General features: G+C 36.4%; 1 protein-coding gene across 8 annotated transcripts in view; it reads left to right on the plus strand.

The window, feature by feature from the left end:
• The window catches only part of LOC125648390 (adhesion G protein-coupled receptor L3-like), a 58,652-nt gene that overhangs the window by 28,045 nt on the left and 13,203 nt on the right, over nucleotides 1-17,404 (plus strand). For all 8 annotated transcript variants that reach the window (XM_056142318.1, XM_056142317.1, XM_056142313.1 and 5 more), the window contains exons 20-25: nucleotides 2,543-2,612; nucleotides 3,163-3,301; nucleotides 3,906-3,958; nucleotides 14,017-14,125; nucleotides 15,544-15,647; nucleotides 15,880-15,982. In XM_056142318.1, coding sequence (XP_055998293.1) covers nucleotides 2,543-2,612; nucleotides 3,163-3,301; nucleotides 3,906-3,958; nucleotides 14,017-14,125; nucleotides 15,544-15,647; nucleotides 15,880-15,982 — 578 coding nt within the window. The remainder of the gene's footprint in view (nucleotides 1-2,542; nucleotides 2,613-3,162; nucleotides 3,302-3,905; nucleotides 3,959-14,016; nucleotides 14,126-15,543; nucleotides 15,648-15,879; nucleotides 15,983-17,404) is intronic.

Consider the following 17,404-nt stretch of genomic DNA (forward strand, 5'->3'; position numbering starts at 1 on the left):
GAGGCCCCGAAGGGGAAAATCCACTGTAAACATTAATAAAAACTAAATTTTATGCATTTTAATCATGTCTTACGTTTTTCATTCTTTTGTTGCATGCATTTATATCTACTTGTATAAAGGTTGACCTACTTTCCGAACACTCCATTCCTGAAAAATAATGGAGTGTTCGAACAAAAGAATGACGTCATAGGTGGATTTTAAGATATTGCCATGGACACGAATTGTGCTCAATTGTTAGCTGACCTGTTTTTATATTCATATGAAGCAGAATTTATTCAAAACCTTTTACGTGAGAAGAAAAAATCTCTCGCTGTGACCTTCAATTCGACTTTTAGATATATCGATGACGTTTTGTCTATTATCGCAATTCACCTTTGAATTAGAACGCTTTGGCCGATATAGTATTGCGTTGTGTGACGACACAATTGAATCTGTTTGTAATACATTTGCGAAATGCAACAGAAACTCTCATTGGTCCATATGTATAAGTCCGCCCAAATTCCCTTATACGGGAGTAGTCAGCATTTGAAAACATGACGGCCAGATGCTAGATGGAAAAAAAAAACTCAAAGGAAGAAAGAGAAAAAGTTGTATTCTTGTGTTGTTGTCTCATAAATTTAATATTAAAAAAATCCTAAGATATTTTCCTACTATACTTGTGTCCAAACATACCTTCAAATATTTATTAAAGCCCCATACGACCCAAAAACTCGATCACAGCTTTTGATGATTTCGTTCGTAGACGTAGTCATGTTAGGTAGCCAGTCAATTCGAATCCCGGTTCATTTCCATACTGGCACAATATCGTCTAGATGTGTACTAATACCCCACAAATATGTTTAAATAATATAACAACTTAGTCCTATTAAATGATAATTATTCAAATAGCTAAACTCACGGCAGTGCGGCTTTCATTAGTCATGAGCGGCCGCGCCGGCCCGGCCGGTCTCCATCTAATGTCCTTATGTAGCATTTTCGTTCATATAGAGCTTGTTTTACCTTTACAAAAACTGGTACAAAAATGGTTTAATTTCTATTAATGTTGATAATAAATGAAGAGCGAATACATAACTTACAACGGATTTTATGAATAGATACCAATAGCAAGAGTTCGAATAGACCGGCTACCTAACATGGCTACGTCAACATACGAAATCATTTGAAGCTGTGAGTTTTCGGGTGGTGTGTGGCTTTAATGAATATTTGAAGGTATGTTTGGACGCAAGTATATAGTAGGAAAATATGTTAAGATTTTTTTTATATTGAGTTTCTGAGACAGCAACACAAGAACACACCGATTTCAGGCCTCAACCGTCCGCAGCTTTTTGTGACCCGTAAATCGAAGGTTTTTATAAGAGGTGGATCTTTTCAGAGAGCTCTGTACAGTTCTCCAGCTACACTGAATCCGCTCGAGAAAGTGGGCGGGCTGTAATCGGCCAATGAAAACTCTTGTATTACATCAAACATGTCATTCAAATTGTTCAATTGTCTCATTCAATTGTGTCGTCACACAACGCAATACTATATCGGGTAAAGCGTTCTAATTCAAAGGTGAATTGCGATAACAATGATAGCTTTCATTCATATGTCGATTTGATATATCCCTGTGAGCTCGAAATAAAGGACACCACAGAGTCGTCCACTTCTGCTTCATACTTAGATATTTTATTGAAAGTAGACATTAACGGCAAACTGACAACTCAACTGTATGACAAACGGGATGATTTCAGCTTCTCCATCGTCAACTTCCCATATTTGTGTAGCAATATTTCATTATCACCTGCATATGGTGTTTATATATCTCAACTGATTCGATATGCAAGAGCTAAGCTACAGGCAAACAAGTTCATGGTACAGGGATTTCAACAGTCTCGATTGAAGTCAGCATTTCGCAAATTATATGGTCGTTATAACGATCTACTTCGTCAATACAACCTCGCATTGGGTCAAATGCTGTCTGACGTGTTTCATACCGATTGTTAAGCCGTTCTAGGCACACTGATTTTGACTGCGGATAACTCCGTTTACCTGATCAGGATATAGGGCTCACGGCGGGTGTGACCGGTCAACAGGGGATGTTTACTCCTCCTACACACCTGATCCCACCTCTGGTGTGTTCAGGGGTCCGTGTTTGCCCAACTATCTATTTTGTATTGCTTGTAGGAGTTATGAGATTGATCACTGTTCGTTATCTTCACCTTGCATTGATCACTGTTCGTTATCTTCAGCTTTCATTCTGAATAAGAAAATATCATTTAAAAACTACATGTGTCAACTGTATGAAGAACGCAACAGCAAACAAATTCCTTTTTGGTAACCATGGCGACTTGGTGGCAATATTTTAAACCATAATTCAAAGTCCAACAACATTAAATATTACACCTGTAAATTGATGGGGGCGCCGGTAGGGGACGACGTAATTTATTGCTCTTGTTCTATTAAGAATTGATGCTATTATTTCTGTGTTTATCATGACTGCTCAAACTGCCACTGGCGTCCACAAATTTCAAAATACATAGTTGTTTTTTTTTTTCATTTGCAGAAATTAATTATGTTGCTGTGATATATAAAACCATTTCAGATATCTTTCCCAAAGCTTCAAAATCAGAAAGGTATTTATAATTGTATACTGTCGTTTAGTAATTAATTCATTGCATGAAGAATCAATTGTCTTCCTTGACAAAGTGACGTAGACCACATATATTCGACGCCTATTAAGTACAGGTTATACCTGATGTTTATGTTTTTCTTAATTATGTTTGAATTAAGAAGAGCATTTGTGAATTTAAGAAACTGAAGGCAATGCATAAATATTGTCCTATGATACAGAATGTTTCAATACAAGATATCTCATTTTTATTTCCCCTTAATTGGACATATAGTTTTTGGTCTGCCCGCCTGTCTGTCCGCAAAGGTTTTGATATTCTGATTTTGGCTTTGGGGATTAACGTACTAATGAAAAACTTTAACCTTGGCCGTTATCAACCTTGGTGTCATAAGAGGGCATCAGTATTTCACAAACACATTTTATTACCTAAATATGTATTACCTTTGCATCATGTGGGAAAACACAACGTTTTAGTAATATGTTTTTTCCTCATTTTAAGCAAAATAAAGCTTGATAATAATTGTATTCACACGTAATCTGACCTTAATTTTAAGGAGTGTGAATTCAAATGAAGCAGAAGAGGCACCTGATAAGGAGGATTACGTCAATTCTGAAATTCTGTCTCTCACTACACAGACAGATCTGGAGACGCTGTCACCTCCGCTACATCTGACTTTTAACCATATCAGCAAGGTATGATTGTCTCTCCAACTTTTGGAGCTCTCCACTGGTAATGATGACGTCTTCATATGAGTGAAAATTCTCGAGTGGGACGTTAAACAATATTCAATTAATCAATGTTAAAATTGTTCATCAATGTACGGACGCCACAAGCTTTCGTTAAAGAACATTAGTATTTGTTCACACTGTGACATGATTTATGATAAACATGTTATATATAGGCACCTGATCCCACCTTTGGTATGTCCAGGGATCCGTGTTTGCCCAACACTCTATTGTGTATTTCATACAGGAGTTATGAGATTGATCATTATTCGTTATCTTCACCTTTCATTATAGTATGAAAGTTGAAGATAGCAAACAGTGATCAATCTCATAACTCCTATAAGCAATGCAAAATAGAGAGTTGGGCAAACACGGACCCCTGGACACACCAGAGGTGGGATCAGCTTCCTAGGAGGAGTAAGCATCAGACTGTAGATTATATTATAGTCTTATTGTAATTGTACACACACTTTGGGTTTAGTTTTTACAAATATACATTTAAAGATAATTTGTTGGGCTGAATAGCTCATAATGAACTGTAGCATGGCATAATGTTTTTGTCATTTTTTAGAACAATGACACCGACCTTCAACCTAACTGTGTATCATGGAATTTTACCACAAAGTAAGTTTCTTGTATATCATTATACAGGAATACTGATATTAAGGAATTATACATTCATGTATGTTTAACTTGTTTGAGCTGGAAGCTGAAGTGAGGGTTTCTGATCGAAATCCATGGTCATCTCTAAATGTTTCTTATTTTCGACATTCGGTTATCTAATTAAGAAATTGTGAAAACAGAATGGTTGTTTAAGACACTTTACGGCAAGGTGAACTGTCTGAACCAGAAAAAAATTTGAAAGTCTTCTTATTCAATGAATATGTGCAAACCATCATCCCCATTACCAAAATTGGGGCCACAACAAGGATTTAAAGTGTGAGATAGGAATGCAGACACAAACTCTTCTTAAGATTTGTCAAATCCAGTATGCAAGTCTGTTGATGAACAGTAAGACTAGCTTGTTGTAACTCGCGAGGGAGGGACCACTTAAGGGGATATGATTGTGGCGTTTTTGAAGTCACTGTGCAACTCGAACTTACGCACGTAGGTCATGACTGTCGTGACATATATTGATTATGACTTTGACTGCAGTCATATTTTCGAAATACAAAAGCATAAATCATAACAGTTGGGGCCTTATTTTGATTAAATAATTTTATATGAATGCCTTTATGACGTGTCTTTAGGAAATATGAGGTAACGACATAAGCGCGTGATTTTTGACGCCATGTTTACGTTGACTGCAAACAGAGTTTGACAGATGTCGTGGTACCGCATGTTATTATATATTTCTAGACCTGTGTATTCTGTTCGAAATAGATTTAAAAAAGAAATGAAAGACGGAGTCGCAACATGTCGAACAGAATCTCTGTACAATTTTAAAAGTACATATAGCCAAATTGAACGACAATATACTTGGGGCTAAAAATTCTGCAAATTTTTTATCATGCCAGAGTAATAATAAACATTTTTGTATTATATTCCGAGATTTCGTAAATGATAAAAATAATTGAAAAATATATTTACCCGATGACTAAACATTTTGTCGGTACATGTGGTACTGGTCACGTATATACCTCTACCGTTACATGCATATACTCTCTGCGTCTTGTGAATTATTTAATGCAATTCATTGGTTTATCTATGATACATGTAACCTCATGTATCATAATAAGTAAAGATATACAAAGCAGGTTACGAATTATTTAGCACTGATTTCTGCATATGCATGGCGGAATTTAATTACGGATGGATTTACTCATAAGAGAAAATGAAGTCCAAATGAGGTATGCATGCATGCATTTTTTGCAAAAACAATTGAAATGTTCGTAAGTTCAGTTGCTTATTTGAATCAAAATTATATATATTGTTAGATGTTTGGATTTGAAACACCTAGATGTCATAAAACGGAGGAAATGCGGAATGGGCAAAATCAAAACTTACTTTATCATCCTGTAGCTGCTCTCATCAAATAATGATTGTATGCTTTAAATCTAACATAGTACATGTATTTTACCCATCTAATTTTCATTTGCAGATTATGGGGAGGCAAGCTTGACTTAAACGAGTGTTCTAGACTGCCTCTCCTCTACTTTGAAAGGGGCATATTTGTTACGCAAATTCCATATTCAAATAGACCCGATCCCACCCCTCCCCAGATTGTGTAGAAAGAAAACCAAACCAAACATTTCATTATAATTCTTGTATTAATTTTTAAAATAATAAACTAGGGGATCTAGAGAAAATGAAGCACTAACACCCCCCCCCCCCCCTCTAAGGCATCTGATCTCACCTCTGGTATATCCAGGGATCCGTGTTTGTCCAACTCTTTATTCTATATCGTTGTCTTCAACTTTCATTAATATTTTTATGAAAATGTTTAGTGCGCCCAACTTGTTACACCCCCTCCCTTTTCGAAACATTAATAGGTTTTACCAGAATATCAGTTGAAACTTTAGAATAGTTAGAATCAATAGTAATCAAATAATTTACACATACATCTAAAATAATATTTGCAGTTTAGAGGGGTACATAATGTAGATGTGCGATACGTAATTTCTTTAAGTGAGTATCTAGTTAAATCATTAGTGATCTAATTAGTATGTGTCCATCATCCGTTAATTCATGTAAATTATATTGTATTTTTTACAGTTTACACTTTTACTATAAATAATTACACTTATTCAATTACAAATAATGGCACGACTATTTTAGATTATTAAATACTAAGGTGCAATTACGGTATCAATATCGGATGTCAGATTGCTACTTGTTTTAATTATTTTTTCAAAGCAAAATAAGGCTGTGTTCAAAACAATTCAAGCCAAACATTTGATTATTGTGGTGAAAGATTCTCTAAAGTATTAAAGTTTTCATGAGATCAGAACATTTAAGTTGGTCGGTGATATGATTTTAATATGATTTTAAGTGGGGTTTCTTTTTGGTTTGGTTTTGTATCTTTTTGCATTCCTTATATGAAATTTAAAAACTTCTATATACATTCACACAGGATATGATTTTTTGGCGTTTATCTGAACATTTACGCTCAAAATGCAAAAACAAAAAATAGAGGAAATTCAAACTGTTTTGTTTCCAAATTGAATTCGTTTTCATACGAACTAAAATATTTTCACAAATTAACCATTTTTATGAGCATAAGATTTAGGAGTTGGCGTGCTTGTGGGTTCAGATTTTCAAGAACTCCTGGGGAATGTGTGTTGGTTGTTGATATAAGCATGGCATGAACTTGAAGGCTGCCTGAAATTGGAATCGAGATAATCGATCAGCTGCAACATTGTGTTTGCCCGGTATGTGTTTGGCCCTGAAATGTATGTTCCATTTGAGGGTTGCCAACACTAGGCGGCGTACCAATATCATACGGACTTTTTCTCTGAAGGTTTGCTTATTAATAACTTGGACTACCGCCAAGTTGTCAGACATCAATAGTACCCTTTAATTTTTTATCTCAGTGCCCCATATTTCAATAGCCAGTACTATTGGGAAAGGTTCCTTAATTGCAATTTGATATTCCTTCATATTGTCTTGCCAATGGGATACAAACCAATGAGACCCTAAAATGGCAGCAAACCCCATGGACCCAGCAGCATTGGTATACAATGTGAGGTGATCAGAGAAAAACCATTTTTGTGACAAGAAAACTGATTTCCCATTGAAGGTGGCCAGAAATGTGAGCCATGTTTCCATGTCAGCTTTTGTTTCATGGGGAAGTTCAACCAAATCATTGGGATTTTTTACACCACAGGTCAAATCAATTAAACGCCTTCAGAAAGCACGTCTGGGAACAATAACAGAGCAAGTAAAGTTCAATAACCCAATTAATGCTTGAAGATCAAGTCAATTTGTATGATTTTTTGCTTGCATGTCTAAGAGTTTTTGTTCGACCTTCCTAACTTTGTCCAGGGGAAGACGTGCTTCCATTTTTGTCTAGTCTATCTCAATGCCATAAATAGTTATGGTTGTGGTGGGGATGGGTGTTTTGACATTTTGATAGGTATCCCAATCTTTTTACACAAGTAGAGGAAATTTGCTAGATCATTTTTACAATTAGGTGAATCAGCTGGGCCAATGAAGAAAAAATCATCCAGGATGTGGGACATACCCCCTGCACTATACCTCGACTGCATAACCCACTGTAATGCTACACTTAACTGTTCAGTCAATGGTGTTATAATGTACAACCGAGTTTTCTCTGGGTATGTTAACATTGACCGAATTTTCTTTTGGGTAAGATATATCATGGATAATTCTGAATTTTCCTGGTTCAGACTTTGGTACCACTCCAAGAGGGGATGAAACAAAAGGGTCAAATGGTGGGCATGAGAAAAGACCTGCTATACGGTTGAGTTCTGGATTCTTCTTGATATGATTTTTCTATAATATCATAATGTACGTAGTAATGCTGAATTATGGTTTTTTGACAATGGGGCTATTGGAGTTGTAGCACAACCCAGGGAAAACCCATACCTAAATCCGTCTACCAAATAGGCCTTCAGCTCTATATCATACTCCTCTAACTCTTTATTTAGCATATTTGGTTTTACTGGGATTGGCAGTTCTGTTCTCTGGGAGTCTTTGAGATGCAGAGGTACAATTATAGTTGGGGTGTTGGCCCCTACATGACTGACAGGTGTGGGATAACTGGCATGGGGTGTTTTTGCATTTTTCTCCTTGGTTGAATGCAAAGCAAAAGCGGACTCTTCCCGCTTGCTTGTTACGAAAGGGCTGCCCAGCATGATAGGGTTTTAGGGACAGCGCAATACGTTTTCCTCTAGGTTCTTCCACTGGTTTTTGCCATGCAAGGTTTACTGATTCCTTTAATTTTCAAAAGGACTCATCATAGGTCCTCCATGCTGCATCACCATAGAGCCTATGCATTTCTCTAATGAGGCTTATGTATTTTAACAGGGGGCGACTTTGATGAGTCTTTGAATTCTGAAGCTCGTGAGGATCAAGAAGGCATCACTCCATTGATTTGATTGGCATGGGGTTTTTGCCTTCAATGAATGCTGTACATTAATAACCCCCGTAGAAATGGACAGCGTAAGAGGGTCTTCCTCCTGATGAGACAGCAGTATTCTTAGATCCAAGAATTCATTAGCCCAAATTTTTGATTTTATTTTGGAAGACACTCACGCACCAAGGGGAATCCCTCTGTTATAGAAATTATATTGTTTGTGTTCATGGAACTTGTGCCTACTGGCTCACATGTACTAGCACGCAACAATTGGGATACTACTGTTGATAATGTGTTCTGTGAGTCATTGACCACTTGCCCCGAAGGAAATGGCTGGTTTGTCGCCTGAGATTCTGTTTGGTCTAAGCATTGCGGCTGAGGATTAGGCTGGGCTTTTTCCTGAGATTGTTGCACAAAAGGATCATTGTCTCTGGATAAGGGAAGTTCTGACTCCTCCAAGGACAATGCTTGTTGTAATTTACATATTTCTTTTGTGAGTTTAGCATAATCGATGCTCTCAGTAGCCACCGTTTTTGGACGCTTGGAACTTGTTCCAGACTTCTTTGATGTACTAGGCTGGTATTCAAGCTCAGTGCCCATTGAGATTGGTCCTCTCTTGCGTCGGGGCATGTTTGTGCCTAAAAGACATCGAACTGTATTATAACATGAAACAATACAATGATATATTTTCATCTGAGCCTTGTACAATTCTAGTACATCACTTAGGGCAAACATCATGATGGTGCCCTTTTATGCTATTTTCTCACAGTATTTTAAGGTATCATCATGTATAAAACCTTTAACATAAATGTACCAAAACAATTGACTAATCAACTGTGGAGTGCATCTTGCTAAAACTTACATGCCTGCTAGAAAATGCCTATGATTCTCAAGATGATTTTCGACCCAAAATACAGCTCAGAGTATGTCGAAGAAACACTGAACTTTGTGAATAGGGAATCAGAATTTTTTGCAGAAAAACACCTTGCTCTGCATGAGAGAGAGAAAAATACTACTCTGCGTGTGAATCTGAAGCACACTATTCAGCTTATGGTTAACAAGAAACATGCTACTCTACGTGTGAATAAAAAGCACACTATTCTGTGTGTGACTAACAAACACACTACTCTGTGTGTGACTAACAAACACACTACTCTGCGTGTGACTAACAAACACATTACTCTGTGTGTGACTAACAAACACACTACTCTGCGTGTGACTAACAAACACACTACTCTGTGTGTGACTAACAAACACACTACTCTGCGTGTGACTGACAAACACACTACTCTGAATTTGAATAAGAAGTACACTACTCTGTATGAGGAAGAAGCAGACTATTCTGCTTGTGAATGAAAGCGTACAGACTACTTGGCATGCTCATGATGACAAATAAACACCCTACTCCGTGTGTGAATAAATAAAAAACACCAACTCTGTCTCCGACTTAAGAGGCGCACTACTGTCTGTATGAAAAAGAAATGCAATATTATATCTATGACTACTGCACAATTTCTTATATATTAGTAACCCCTAAATTGCATGTGATAACTGGTTACTATAAAATAACTATATCAGAAATAAGGGTTATCAAGTCCTTACTGTATTTAATCACCTCAGGATAAATACAACCAGACATGTTCAAATGATAATAAAGCAACTTGCCAGTTTTCGTACACTCTGCACGAATTTGCCAAGATGATGCAATGAGTTACAAGTATATTAAATTGCTTCAAAAACAAAACAGAAAACCTAATAAAGTGGCAAGCTTATCTGGACTGCTGAAGGACAGCTATCCCAATATTGTGCATATATTTTTCATGTGCGATGATGTGGCGTCAATGTACACTCCATCTTTTCCCAGGTAGGCCAGGTCTGCCCAAAAACCACGGTGCGACCAGAGGTGGATTCCTTCAAGCTTCGCAATTTCAGACCGCAGCAAGCTGTTTACTGTTATTACGTCATCGTTGTAAGAGGGACGCGATGTCCAAGGTTGTCATAGCAACTGGCCTATAATAACTGTTCGCACACCTACCCCCTCTTTTAGATATTGAGCATAGGAGATAATGTCTGCGCACACTTTTTCTGGATTTGTTTTGCATAAGTCATTTCCACCCATTTGAACGAAGCACAGTCCGGGAGGTTTGTTAAAGTTAAAAAATTCCGGGCACCGAGATAGCCGTGGAAAGGTTAAACTTCCCCGTGTTATGAAATTCACATTAAACAAGTTGCAATCAAGTTTTAAGTTATACATCTCAGCCGATGTGTAGGTAAATCCCCTTAAACGACGAATATATGAGTGACCGATAACATAAACTTCAATCGCCATCTTCTCAGATTGGACGGAGCCTGCCTTGTCCTGGGAATACGCGATAAAATAAGTTGAACTTACTTTTTGTCTCCAAATCAGACTTTGTAAAAACGTCTTTTAGGGCTTAAGTGATTGTTTCCTTTATTTCTTTTGAACACCGCACTTATCGTAAAACAGGATAAATCGCTAAAACTTCTAAATTCCTCCTTGTATCAAATTAATTTCAGAACTGACGTTATTTAAACATCACGTGATATGACCTTACCATATGACCATCAGAAACGAACTGGTTAAAAACACAAAATGACCTTAAATACAGACTGTTACAAAATTACATATACAATGTAGATAGAGAATGGGTTCGCATATCACAAATTACATAAATGCCATTATTTACAATAATGCAGTATCATCTCAGCATCATATCCCCTTAGAACCATGAGGGTACCATTTGTGATCATGTATCCATCATGTTTATTTAAACGATGACTCCGAGACAAGAACGGAGTGAACAATGGGGGGGGGGGGGGTATGTTTTATATTGAAAATGTATTCTGTAAACTACTGTGACCATCAAAATTTTTCCTTTGAATAACCATAACCGCTTATCAGAGTAAGATTTGAAGTTTTATACGAAAATGTATGCTGGACACCATCAAAACTTTTCTTTTCAAGAACCATAACGTTACAGTTTGTCAGATTAAGATTTGAGTTTTTTATATGTCTGTCTTATGGTACAGCGATGTATGTACGTCCATCATTCCTTTCAGGGTTTTCTGTTTCTAATTTCATTTCTCTGTCATATGTGAAGCTGAAACTTACTGTGTAGCTTCTGTGTGGATCACTATCGACCAGTTTGGTCCATCTCGATTGATTGATTGATTCTTATTTAACATCCCTTTCGAGAATATTTCACTCATATGGAGACGTCACCATTGCCGGTAAAGGGTTACAAAATTTCGGTCTATGCTCGGCGCTTATGGCCTTTGAGCAGGGAGGGATCTTTATTGTGCCACACCTGCTGTGACTCAGGACCTCGGTTTTTGCGGTCTCATCCGAAGGACCGCCCCATTTAGTCGCCTTCTACGACAAGCAAGCGCACTGGGGACCAATTCTAACCCGGATCCCCACGGGGTCCATTTCGACCTTTCTTTAGTTGAAAATTATTGTTATATGGAGGGTACATGATTTGTCCGGGTAACTCCCACAATTTTTAAGTTAAGACCATCTTGTTTTACAGAGTGTCTGTATGGGTATTGAAGATGTGCTTTTGGCAAAGATTTTGATTTTCGTGAATTTTTAAAGAAAATTACAGGTTGTTGAATTTAGTCGGTTTTGAGGAATTGTTACATAGAGCGTACATGATTTGTCTGTTTTTCCTTCCACATTTTTCAACGAAGGACCTTCTTATTTTACAGAGTATGTGCATGGGTATAGAAAACGTGCATGTGGCAATGTTGTTGTTTTGTTTTTTTTGTTTTTTTTTTGGTTTTTTTTTTGTTCCAATATTTTAGACAATTACAGGTTGTACGTATTGAGGAAATATATTAAATAAAAGGTATGGCTTGTCCTTATAACTCCTCCAACAGTTTAGAAGGAAATAACTTGAAGAATGTGCATAGTGCAATTATTATAATTCTCAACCATTTTTTAATTCTCTTTGATGTTTTGAATATTTACAGGTTGTTGAACTTGGTCGAATTTGGGGAAATATATTTCATACAAAACTCTTGGTTTGTCTATCCACGCCTTATCACAACTTAGGCTAAGACCCTTTATTTATAAAATGCACCAAAAATATGTCACTGCCTGATGCTGGCTGATGCTACCTGAGGCAAAGTTCTACAAATTATTACTTAAGAAAAAGACCCTATGCAAGCATTTTTATTGGCGTATTATTTAGCGTTTGCGGTTTTGTTCAAAGTATGATCCTGCACCAGGACAAGGCCACGTTAAAAGAGTGAATACAAATTCACACAAAGGCATGCGTTCATAGCATACTGATTTTGACTACGTATTACTTCGTTTACCTGATCAAAATATAAGGCTCATGGTGAGTGTAACCGGTCAACAGGGGATACAGGAATGCTTCTTCCTCTTAGGTACCTGGTCTCATCTTTGGTGTATTAGGTATCCGTATTTGCCCTAATCTCAATTTTGTATTCTTTATGGTATTTATGAGATGGGACAATGCTCGTTATCTTCACCTTTTCAAAGAATATTGTCAGGCATTTTTCTTTCAAGATCCATAAAGGAACCACCTACTATGTATAGTAATGTGAAACTTATACGGTACCAATTTTGATGCACCCGATGCGCATTTCGACAAATAATGTCTCTTCAGTGATGCTCAAGCCAAACTTTTGGAAATTCGAAATAAGAATAAACTTGTAAGAGCTAAAAGGAAACTAGAGTGCCAAAAGCTGGAGCCAAATTCGTCCAAGGATAAGAGCTATGCATGAGGGAGATAATCCATAATTTTGAAATGAAGTTCTAAATTTTATCCCAGCAATTAGATATACATCCATATTTTCAAGCTAGTAATGAAATACTTAGCTACTGGGTTGTAGAGACACCAGCAGAGGCCTCGACCCAGGGGTCGTAATGTAAAACTTATACGGTACCAATTTTGATGCACCAGATGCGCATTTCAACAAATAATATCTCTCCAGTGATGCTCAAGCCAAAATTTTGGAAATTCGAAATAATAAATTTGTGAGAGCTAAAAGGAAAACTAGAGTGCAAAAACTGGAGCCGAATGCGTCCAAGGATAAGAGCTATGCATGAGGGAGATCATCCTCAATTTTGAAAAGAATTACTAAAGTACTAAAGTATGTAATTGATTTTGTTACAACTATTATAGATAAGATTGCGGCCATCGTATTGGTTCAAATTCACGATCTTTTCAACCACTACCAAGCTAAGGTGACATGCAATAATCAACTTCTGTAATGTTGATGAAGATTTATTCTGACATGACCAACTCGCGGCCACATTTGTTAATTTGATATCCTGCATGTGATTGATTGATTTACTGTAACAGGAGGATAAATAGATTTGTAATTTCATAGGAGAGCAATGTAGTTCTGAATCAAACCAAATTGTTCGTGTATTATCTATACCCTTTATTAACGATGACGACTCATTGTGTAATGTTAATACTGTATTCGTCTGGTTCTTCATCTGGTGATCTTTCAAATACCACTTGATTATAAATTTAGAAATTCAGTCCGTATTTTTAATATTCTAGTGAAAAATATTTTCTTAACAAACTATTTCACAAATTCTGATAGATCTTAATGCATTCAGAAAATTTTAATACTATTTGATCAGCAACTGGTCGGAGAAAGGTTGCAAGGTTAGCTTATCCAACACCACGAGGACAGTTTGCCAATGCTCCCATCTCACCAACTTTGCCATTCTGATGAGACCATATGTGTCAGTAAGTATCTTTGATTTTATTTTCATGTATTTCCTTTTTGATAAATATAAATTCTACTCTCATGGCTAGGCCTATAAGACGTCTGCAATGACTCTCGTGAACATGCAATTGAGTTCAATTTTCATACACAGGCAATAAGCCCTTTGTGGACAGGGCGTATAGATGTTAGAATGGTAGTTATTGTAAAAGAATATCTAGATATATTATCCGATCATTACTGCAACTTTTTCAGTGAAAAAATGCATACAAACTCCATTTTATAAAGTTTTTCAAAAGTACCACATTTCATAGCAAACGTTTCTTGCCCTTTCCTCCATCCCATTTTTTATAGAAACTGAGGACGATATTGTAAACATTCAATGCATCAATTTGGAAAATTATAAAGAAAACCGACGTGGATAAATCAAGTGCTACATTTGAATTTTACCACAAAATATTCATTTAAACCTTCGTTTCTCAAAAATTCAATCACCAATTCCATTTTGCTTTGAAAGGTTTTTTTGTCGGATTTATGTCACCTTTCTGGCCCCAGTTATGACGTCATCCACATAATGGTGTTTATATTATGACGTCATAATGTGCGTCATTACTTTAAATCTAAACTTGGGAATAAAGGGTATCAATACAACATCTATACACTGTACATTAATTATGTAATCGAATTCCATGAAGTCTGATTACCAGGTCATGGTACACCATTGATGTTTGTGCCGACTAAATCAACAATCATGGTACACCATTGACGTTTGTGCCGACTAAATCTACAATCATGGTACACCATTGATGTTTGTGCCGACTAAATCTACAATCATATAGATGTTAAGAAATGAGGTCCCTTGTCATGGTAGGCGTTGGTATGTTAAATAAGCCCCATTGCCCTGAACGCTAAACATAGGTTTGAATTAGTAGTACTTCACCTACAGCTGGTGACATCATCTTGATGAGTGAACAATTCTCGACGAGGCATAAAACAAACAAACAACCATCCATCCATGATAAGTTTCCTTTGTGGATATTAATTGAAATCATATTTTGCAATAAGTGCCTGCATTATTTATACTGTAAAAACTGTCGTAAGGAAATCTTCCAAATACGTGTCTTGTCTACTATGTATAGACCTGATTGATACTGCTGTCTATCACGAGTCAACTTGATTGATACTGCTGTCTATCACGTGTAGACCTGATTGATACCGCTTTCTATCACGTGTAGATCTCATTGATATCGCTGTCTATCACGTGTAGCCCTGATTAATACCGCAGTCTATCACGAGTCGACCTGATTGATACAGCTGCTTATCACGTATAGACCTGATTGATACCGTTGGTAATATGAGTTTCCCCACATATTTTTCATCTAATTGAAAAAGAAACAAAACATGATCACGATTACAGACGTATGAAGAATTCGTTTTATAGGGAAAGGAGGACAGTGCATCACTGAAGACTTTATCTGCCACTGGTGTCATCCTGTCCATTGTGTTTACCGTTCTAACGTTCACCATCTACATCACAAACTGGAAGTATGTCAACTTAAAAAGTTAAACGTAAATCATTTAAAGTGATTATGTATATATATATATATATATATATATATATATATATATATATATATATATTGTGTGTGTGTGCATTTGTGTGTGTAGTGCTTCTTACTAATTATTAGCTCCAGTTTAAATATAATATATATGATAAACCATACGATTAGTTGTTTTATGAATTAAACACTTTTTCCATGTTTTTTTAAACTTGCAGATATATAAAGAGTGATCTGAACGTACTGCTGTTAAATCTATGCGGATCCTTGGTTGTTTCCTATGTAATCTTCATTGTGGCCGTGGAAAAGACAAGCGATGAGGTACAGGGTTTATATATAATGGCTGGTGCCTGCGAGTTGCATATAACAAAATGTGAAGATAACGAACAGCGATCAATCTCATAACTCCTATAAGCAATACAAAAAAGAGAGTTGGGCAAACAAGGACCAGAGATGGGATCAGGTACCTAAGAGGAGTAAGCATCCCCTGTCGATCGGTCACACCCGTCGTGAGCCCTATATTTTGATCAGGTAAACGGAGTTATTCGTAGTCTAAATCAGTGTGCCAAGAACGGTCTAACAATCGGTATGAAACACTTCAGACAGCATTTGACCCAATAATCAATCTCATAGATGTAACTCCTTTAAGGAGTACAAAATAGAGAGTAAGGCAAACAGAGACCCTGGATATACCAGAGGTGGTACATATGTAGCCTATAAAGTTGTGTTGGTAGTTTGCCTTTTAGCAAATACCCTAACACGAGGCAAATCTAGAAGACTCTGAGGTGTCTTTTATTTCGATTTCACTGGACTATGTCGAGTCAATTTATGAATGAATGTAGATATTGTTGATAGATGTACCGTCGTTGATGTACCGAAATGTCGAGTTGAAGGTTACAGCAAAATGTTATTCTCACATACATGTACAAGGTTTTGAACATCAAGAACAGATCAGCTAATAAAGGAGCACAATTTGTGACAATGAGAACTGCAATAGAGTGATAGAAAACCAGATTGCCAAAGACTACGTTTATGTAATTATTATCATTTAGAACTCCAGCATCTTTTTAATATCAAGTTCAGAGTAATTGTGCATGCAATCAAAGTGGTGTTGAATGATATACGCAACGTTTCGCAATGATATACAATTTTACGTGTTATTTCGGTTACAATTCACTTGTATCCTATCATGTTTCTATAAAAATACTTGGAATATCTTACTAGGTTAGATTTAGAATTTGTATATTTTGATAGTTCCTTTTTGTGGGAAGAAAATATGTAAAGTTCGTTCTTATATACAACAAAAGGTATATATGGACATTACTAAGGTATTTTAGCAAAATAAGGGAGAAACCCTTGTATTACTACACACAGAGCTAACCAGGCAGACATATGAAATATAATAGCATTAATACAGTATGAAATTTAAAACCTATTTCAAAAATTATACAAGAACTCTTCATGTAAAACTTATACGGTACCAATTTTGATGCACCAGATGCGCATTTCGACAAATAATGTCTCTTCAGTGATGCTCAACCGAAATGTTTGAAATCCGAAATAACTATGAAGTTTTAGATCTAAATATAGCCACAAACAGCGTGCCAAACAAGTGCAGCCAAATTCGTCCAAGGATAAGAGCTATGCATGAGGGAGAAAATCCTTAATTTTGAAATGAATTTCTAAATTTTATAACAGCAATTAAATATACATCCGTATTTTCAAGCTAGTAACGAAGTACTT

The sequence above is a fragment of the Ostrea edulis genome, chromosome 6, assembly GCF_947568905.1.
Source record: "Ostrea edulis chromosome 6, xbOstEdul1.1, whole genome shotgun sequence".
NCBI lineage: Eukaryota > Metazoa > Mollusca > Bivalvia > Ostreida > Ostreidae > Ostrea > Ostrea edulis.